This window comes from Piliocolobus tephrosceles, chromosome 21, assembly GCF_002776525.5.
Source record: "Piliocolobus tephrosceles isolate RC106 chromosome 21, ASM277652v3, whole genome shotgun sequence".
In the NCBI taxonomy this organism is placed as follows: Eukaryota; Metazoa; Chordata; class Mammalia; order Primates; family Cercopithecidae; genus Piliocolobus; species Piliocolobus tephrosceles.
Genome location: NC_045454.1, coordinates 50,310,695 through 50,318,608, shown reverse-complemented (window position 1 = coordinate 50,318,608; position 7,914 = coordinate 50,310,695). Strand labels below are relative to the sequence as shown.

Genomic DNA, 7,914 nt, shown 5'->3' with positions numbered 1-7,914 from the left:
AAGTGGTGTTATCTCAGCTCACTGCAACCTCCACCTCCTGGGTTCAAGCGATTCTCCTGCCTCAGTCTCCTGACTAGCTAGGATTATAGGTATGCACCACCACGCCCGGCTAATTTTTTTTTTTTTTTTTTTAGTAGAGACAAGGTTTCTCCGTGTTGGCCAGGCTGGTCTTGAACTCCTGACCTCAAGTGATCCACCTGCCTTGGCCTTCCAACGTGCTGGGATTATAGGCATGAGCCACCATGCAAGGCTGGATATATTCTTTTCTTTTTTTTTTTTTTTTCATTTAAAAGTAAAAAAAAAGGTAAATTAAGGGTGACTTTAAAAGAAAATTTTTTTTTTTTTTTAGTTGGAGCTTCACTCTTGTTGCCCAGGCTGGAGTGCAACGGCACGGTCTTGGCTCACCGCAACCTCTGCCTCCCTGGATCAAGTGATTCTCCTGCCTCAGCCTCCCAAGTAGCTGGGTGAGCCTCGGCCTCGGCCTCCTAAAGTGCTGGGATTACAGGCGTGAGCCACTGTGCCCAGCCTAAAGACGACTTTTAAATACTGTATTATTTTATATAACTTCTATAATGATTATATTTTGTTTTGGGAACCAGGAAAAGAAGTGGTAAACCCTTTTGGCTTATTTCCCATGTCTTTTTTTCTGTGCATTAAAACAAAACAAAACAAAAAAACAGTTGCTAGTAATGTGTACGATTTTGCATGTAAGTTTTTCAATGACTATATTATTAGGTTGGTGCAAAAGTAATTGCGATTTTGCCATTAAAAAGTTGAAAACCTCAATTACTTTTGCACCAACCTAATATTTAAGCATCTTCCATGTCCTTAAATACCAATCATAATGGATACATACAAGGTGGTCCGTCCAGAGAAAGGAATATTGCTCAGCCATGAAAAGGAAGAAAGCTCTGACATAGGCCCGCGCCTGGATGGACCCTGAGGACATCACGGCCAGGGAGCAGTGCCAGATATAAAAGGCCACACAATACATGATCCCATTTATGTGAAATGCAAAAGACAGGCTAATCCACAGAGACAGGAAAGGGATTCGAGGTGGCCTGTGACTGGGGAGGGCAGAGGCTGACTGCTGATGTGGATGGGACATCTTTGAGGTGATGACACTGTCCTGGAACTACATAGAGCTGATGGTTCCACAACTCCTACATTTTACATTTTGTTTTATTTATTTATTTATTTATTTATTTATTTATTTATTTATTTATTTATTTATTTCTGAGATGGAGTCTCGCTCCTGTGGCCCAGGCTGGAGTGCAGTAGTGCCATCTCGGCTCACTGCAACCTTCGCCTCCCAGGTTCAAGCGATTCTTGTTCCTCAGCCTCCTGAGTAGCTGGGATTACAGATGCCTGCCTTTACTCCCAGCTGATTTTGGTACTTTTAATAGAGACGGGGTTTCACCATGTTGGCCAGGCTGGTCTCGAACTCCTGACATCAGGTGATCCGCCTGCCTTGGTTGGCGTCCCAAAGTGCTGGGATGGCTGGCATGAGCCACCGCGCACAGCCGCCAAAGCACTTTCTTTTCTTTTCTTTTTTTGGAGACGGAGTTTCACTCTTGTCGCCCAGGCTGGAGTGCAATGGTGCGATGTTGGCTCACCACAACCTCCGCCTCCCAGGTTCAAGCAATTCTCCTTACTCAGCCTCCTGAGTAGCTGGGATTACAGACATGTACCACCAAACCCGACTAATTTTGTATTTTTAGTAGAGACGGGATTTCTCCATATTAAGGCTGGTCTCGAACTCCCGACCTCAGGTGATACACCTCCCTTGGCCTCCCAAAGTGCTGGGATTACAGGCGTGAGCCACTGCACCCAGCCTAATTTTTGTATTTTTAGTAGAGACAGGGTTTCACTGTATCGCCCAGGTTGGTCTCAAACTCCTGACCTCAGGTGATCTGTCCACCTTGGCCTCCCAAAGTGCTGGGATTATAAGCATGAGCCATTGAGCCCGACCTTCCTCTTAGATTTTCTTTTTCTTTTTCTTTTACTTTTTTTTTTTAAGATGGAGTCTTACTCTGTTTCCCAGGCTGGAGTGCAGTCTTGGCTCACTGCAACCTCTGCCTCCCAAGTTCAAGCGATTATCCTGCCTCAATTTCCCGAGTAGCTGGGACTACAGGCGCCCACCACCACGCCTAGCTAATTTTTTTTTTGCATTTTTAGTAGAGACAGGATTTCGCCATGTTGGCCAGGCTGGTCTCGAACACCTGACCTCATGATCTGCCCTCCTTGGCCTTCCAAAGTGCTGGGATTACACGTGTGAGCCACTGTGCCTGGCTTTTTTTTTTTTTTTTTTTTTTTGAGATGAGTCTTAATCTGTTGCCCAGGCTGGAGTGCAGTGGCATGATCTTGGTTCACTGCAGCTTTTGCCTCTTGGGTTCAAGCAGTTCTCCTGCCTCATCCTCTTGAGTAGCTGGGATTATAATCATGTGCCATCACACCTGACTAATTTTTGTAGTTTTAGTAGAGACATCGTTTCACTGTGTTGGCCAGGCTGGTCTCGAACTCCTGACCTCACGTGATCCGCCCGCCTCGGACTCCCAAAGTGCTGGGATTCCAGGCCTAAGCCACCACACCCGGTCCCTCCTAGATTTTCTAAGTACAAATCCTAAAGCCCGTGGGGCCTGAGCGTTCCTGGTTTGTGGTGCAGCCCTGGGGGTCCCCTCCTGTTACCTCTTCCCTGGGCCAGTGAAGGGAGGGTGGACGGGATGGTGTGGGGCCTTGGGTCCCCATGCCTGCAGCCAAGCCCGGGGCATTTGCTTGCATGCTAAGAGCTCCCTCCCCAGCAAGCCCCGGGCCAGGGAGAGAAGGAACAGCCTAGAGCCAGGAGAAAAGGAAGAGTGAGTCTGTTTATTGTGTATGAATTCACATTGTATCAACAACTCCACACAATAATAAAACACTGCGAGAAAGTGGGTGCGGCACACCTGGAATTTTAAAAAAGTCAGAAATAAAAACAACCAGACATCCCAATGCAGATGGCATAGAACCTGCTAGAACCACAGGTGGCGGCTGGAAACAGGAGACGGGTCTTTACAAAGATTAGATCGCAACGGTTCCGTGGACAGAGGAGGCGCGGTTGGCCGGCGTATGGCTTCTGTGCAGAGGGCCCGAGGACTTTTAATAAGTGACCCCTGGCCGGGCGCGCTGGCTCAAGCCTGTAATCCCAGCACTTTGGGAGGCCGAGACGGGCGGATCACGAGGTCAGGAGATGGAGACCATCCTGGCTAACCCGGTGAAACCCCGTCTCTACTAAAAATACAAAAAACTAGCCGGGTGCGGTGGCAGGCGCCTGTAGTCCCAGCTACTAGGGAGGCTGAGGCAGGAGAATGGCGTGAACCTGGGAGGCGGAGCTTGCAGTGAGCTGAGATCCGGCCACTGCACTCCAGCCTGGGCGACAGAGCGAGACTGGGTCTCAAAAAAAAAAAAAAAAAAAAAGTGACCCCTTGATGAAGGGCGTGGTGGCTCCACCTCCGCCCAGAAGCCCCCTCCCGGGTCACTCACGCCTGGGCAGGTGTGTGATGGCCCCTCCTACCTGCCCAGAGCTGGGGCAGGATAGGGCCTGTTAACTTGGAGATGGATGCCTGGCCTGGAGGCCTAGCGTTGCACCCCGGACACGGTGGCCGGCCCGTCAAAGGGACCACGCAGAGAGAGGGAAAGTGCAGCACCTTCCGCCCGGCCCAGACGCCCTGTTCATGTCCCCAGAGGCCAGAGGTCCCAGCTGAGCTATCTGTGCTTGGCCTGGGGTTACCCCTGGGGAGGATGGGACAGGGGTGCGTGTTCTGGCTCCTTCCTGGAGAGAGGAGGGCAGGGTAGGCGGCGCTGGTCCGGGAAGGTGCCCGGGGGGTCACGACAGGGTTGGGGCCTGGCCCGCTGTGGCCCTTCACCCGGCAACTGGTTTCTCGCTCAGGACCGGGGAAGGCCCGTCAGAGACCCAGGCGGCAGAAGGAGAAACGGCCTTCTTGCTCCCCCCGCCCGACGCTGCCTTGTGTGTGCGTGCGCGTGGGTGGGGGTGAGTGTCCTTAACTCTCTTTTCCCCTGGCGTGGCTGAGAGACGCTGGTGTCCCCAAGGCTAGAGCTGCTGCTGCCACCCCCGCCCGCCAGCCCCGCATCTGGAGGTGCACGCAGGCTCCTGGAAATGCCCGTAAAACGCGTTCACCCCGGGGATTCCCGGCAGAAAAGCAGGCGCGGCGCTTGGTGTGTGCGCTCGTCTGCAAAAGCATTTTCCACACTGTGGTCACTGAGGTTTACTCTACAAGAAAAAAAAGGGGAGAATTTTTTTTATCCCCCAAGCTAGAAAACTCACAGGCTTCTGGCAATGGCCACCTCCCTGGGGTCCGGGAGACGGTGGGGTTCAGATAGTTCAGGGAACCCAAGGCCCTGTGGATAGTGAAGGAGAGGCCAGCCTGTCCTTCCCCTCGCTGAGCCTCAGTTTACCTAGAATGCTTGGACCCCAGGCTCTCTGACTTCTGTGCAGGGTCCCGTCTGTGGGGCGGGAGGACGTGGCTTTAGGGGCCTTTGGAGCTAAGAGTCCCTGGAAGCCGGGATTTAACCCCACCATCTCCACCAGCCTAGGAGGCCCGGCTGCCTGGGCCGTGTCTCTGCAGCGGCCTCCGTTCCCCGCTGGCATTTCTGGGGTCACATCGTTAGGACACACCAGTGGGACTGGGCTTGGCACAGCTGTGCCCCCTCCTCCCTCTGCCCTGGCAGCGGGGGCTTGGGGATTAAGGCCTCTTTTAAGGAAAAACGGGCTGGGGTGTGTTTGTTCCCAGTTACCAAGATGGCTCGTTGGGAAGGGTGGAGGCAGGCGGGGTCTCCCTGCCTGGGGTCCTCCCAGGGTTTCTGGAACTGACTTGTCTCTTCCTGCCATTCCTGCTATGGGTGGTGGGGACGCCCACACCCCAAGCCCCGCCGGCTCCCAGCCCAACCACAGGAGGCTGCAGTCTCCGGGGAGGCTCCGGGGCTCTCCTGGGCCAACAGCAGGTTCCGTGGGGAGGGCTCCCCGAAGCCCCAGCCCTCCCGGACCGGCCGTAGAGAGCTGGGTGCCAGGGGTGGGGAGCCCAGCTGTTGCCTGTAGGAGCCGCCCGAGGTTGAGGAGTTAAGGTCACTCTCCCTGCACCTGCAACACAGAGCCCCCTAGCCTTGTGAGGTGGGAACCCCGGCAGTCGCCCCAGGAAGGGAGCTGAGCAGGGATCCCCACCCCATGGGCCTGCACAGAGGACCTGGGCAGCCGTCCAGGAACCCTCTCCGCACGGGTCCTTAGACACCCATTTCCACTGGGACTGGAGGCACAGGGCTGGGCTAGTTTTTTTGTTTTTTCTACTACTTGCTTCTGGGCCAGCCCCGTGGAGAGGGGTCAGGGCGGCCAGGCCTCCTGCGATCAGGGCTGTGTGGGGTCCCGGTGGCTCGGGGTCCGGCTCAGGGTCCGGCTCAGGTGTGGCCCCAGGTGATGCCAGCAGGCCCGGGAGGATGTGGCTGCACCTGCTCCCGTCTGTGCCGCAGAGGAGGACACAGTCGTCTTTCAGAAGCCTTCCCCCAACCCCACGGCATCTTCGATTTCCACTTGCCGCTGGGAGGAGTGACCCGTTCTGCGCCTAACGCATCTCCCGGCAGCCGTCCGGGGTTGCACGGGGTGGAAAAGCAAAAAGATTGGGTTCGAGCGACAGGGCAACGTTTTGAGCAGACGTTTCGATCTCCGGGAGAACGTCTCACCTCCCAGCGTCCTTCAAAGTCACTTCAAGATCATGGAACAACTTTGTATACACAGCAGCACAGGGTAGCCCCCGCCCCGCCACGGCTCCCCAGCCTGCATTTCTGTTTGAGAAATGTCTATGGTGGATGTCAGAGGGTAGAACAAGCCAGAAGAGCCAAGGACGGTCAAAGCCTCTCCCGGCCACACACAGATGCCTCGTGCTGAAAACACGCCGGGCGCGGTGGCTCACGCCTGTAATCCCAGCACTTTGGGAGGCTGAGGCGGGGGAATCACGAGGTCAGGAGTTCGAGACCATCCTGGCCAATATGGTGAAACCCCATCTCTACTAAAAATACAAAAATTAGCCAGGCTCGGTGGCGCGCACCTGTAGTCTCAGCTACTCAGGAGGCTGAGGCAGGAGAATCGCTTGAACCCGGGAGGCAGAGGTTGCAGGGAGCCGAGATCGTGCCACTGCACTCCAGCCTGGGTAACCAGAGCGAAATTTCATCTCAAAAAAAAAAAAAAAAAAAAATCCAAAAACAGGATGGGCCGGGCCGGTGACCGCTCCCCTTGGGCAAGTCCCGAAAACCCGTTTCTGGCACAGAGGGGACCCTGAAGAAAGGACCCATGGCGAAAATCATGCAGGGGAGTCACACTTGGCAACTCTTCATAGACGAAGCCCCCTCCCGACCCCCACGGTCCATCGTGCGTTCATTGCCTGATGGTACAGCTTAGCGACGGGCTCAACCATCACAATCCGAGTTTAGCCATATGGAATAACAATTGTTTAAACGGAGAGATATTTCCAAAAAAAGTTCACGATGTCACCTCCCCCCACCTCAATTTTACCTCTACTTAAAAACAACGCAAAGCATCTCAGTGACCCCGTGAAGTCTTTCTACAAACGGCCAGTTCTCCCGGAACTACTGCCACCGGGCGGAGTCACCTCCCTTTCCCCCTCGGCGCTGCGTCCACCATCGAAACGGCCATTGAGATTCTTACAAATGGTTACCACGCCACTGGAGGATTTCAGTTATACCGAACAGGAAGTGGCCGTAAAGCCTCCATCCTGGCTTTGCCCAAACTGAGAGGGCCATGGGGTCGGACCCGAAACCCCATCTACATCTACAAGGTACATTCTACCCCATCCAGGCAGTGGGAACGCCTTTTTTGGGGGGGAAGGGTGGATTTCTTTTGGAATTAAACGTTTTGGGGACTTGAGATGTTTTGTTTGAGCTAATTACTGAATGGTGGCCTGCCTGAGACACAGAGAGAGAGAGAGAGCGAGCGAGAGAGCGAGAGCGAGAGAGAGCAAGAGAGAGAGAGCGAGAGAGAGAGCGCACATACAGAACACAGTTATAAAATGATACAAGGTTTCTTGTCCTTAAAGGGGTTCTCGGAGGCAGGGACGCCGACCAACAGGGGGTCGTTCCGAGCGTGCTGTTCACAGTAGCTCATGAGGTCAGACGCCGCTTTGGAGACCTGTGTTTGGGCACAAGGAGGAGAGAGGGGAGATATAAGAAGAGGCTGGCACACCCAGGTTCACAGCAGCGCCATTCCCAACAGCCACAGGCGGAGACAGCCCAGGAGCCCATTGACGGGGGTGTGGGCAAACAGTGTGGCCCGTCCACACACTGGAATATTACTCAGCCATGAAAAGGAGCGTGGCTCTGACATAGGCCACAATGTGGATGCATCTTTTTTCTTTTCTTTTTGTTTTTTTTTTTTTGAGACAGAATCTCGCTCTGTCACCCAGGCTGGAGTGCAGTGGCGTGATCTCAGCTCACTGTAAGCTCCGCCTCCTGGGTTTACGCCATTCTCCTGCCTCAGCCTCCCGAGTAGCTGGGACTACAGGAGCCCGCCACCACACCCAGCTAATTGTTTTTGTATTTTTAGTAGAGACGGGGTTTCACCGTGTTAGCCAGGATGGTCTCGATCTCCTGACCTCGTGATCTGCCCGCCTTGGCCTCCCAAAGTGCTGGGATTACAGGTGTGAGCCACCGTGCCTGGCTGTGGACGCATCTTAAGGACTTCACGCTCAGTGAGAGATGCCAAACACAGAAGGCCACGCAGTGTGTGATCCTCTTTCCCTCCCTCCCTCCTTCCTTTCTTTCTCCCTCCTTCCTTCCTTCCTTCCTTCCTTCCTTCCTTCCTTCCTTCCTTCCTTCCTTCCTTCCTTCCTCCTTCCTTCCTTCCTTCCTTCCCTT

At 54.1% G+C, this 7,914-nt stretch overlaps 1 protein-coding gene across 1 annotated transcript in view; it reads right to left on the bottom strand.

The window, feature by feature from the left end:
- Positions 1–6,469: 6,469 nt before the first annotated feature.
- Positions 6,470–7,914, bottom strand: part of GNG7 (G protein subunit gamma 7) — a 6,099-nt gene continuing 4,654 nt past the window's right edge. Inside the window, exon 2 of the mRNA XM_026449496.1 lies at positions 6,470–7,189. Within this exon, the coding sequence (XP_026305281.1) occupies positions 7,064–7,189 (126 nt within the window). The 3' untranslated portion in view covers positions 6,470–7,063. The remainder of the gene's footprint in view (positions 7,190–7,914) is intronic.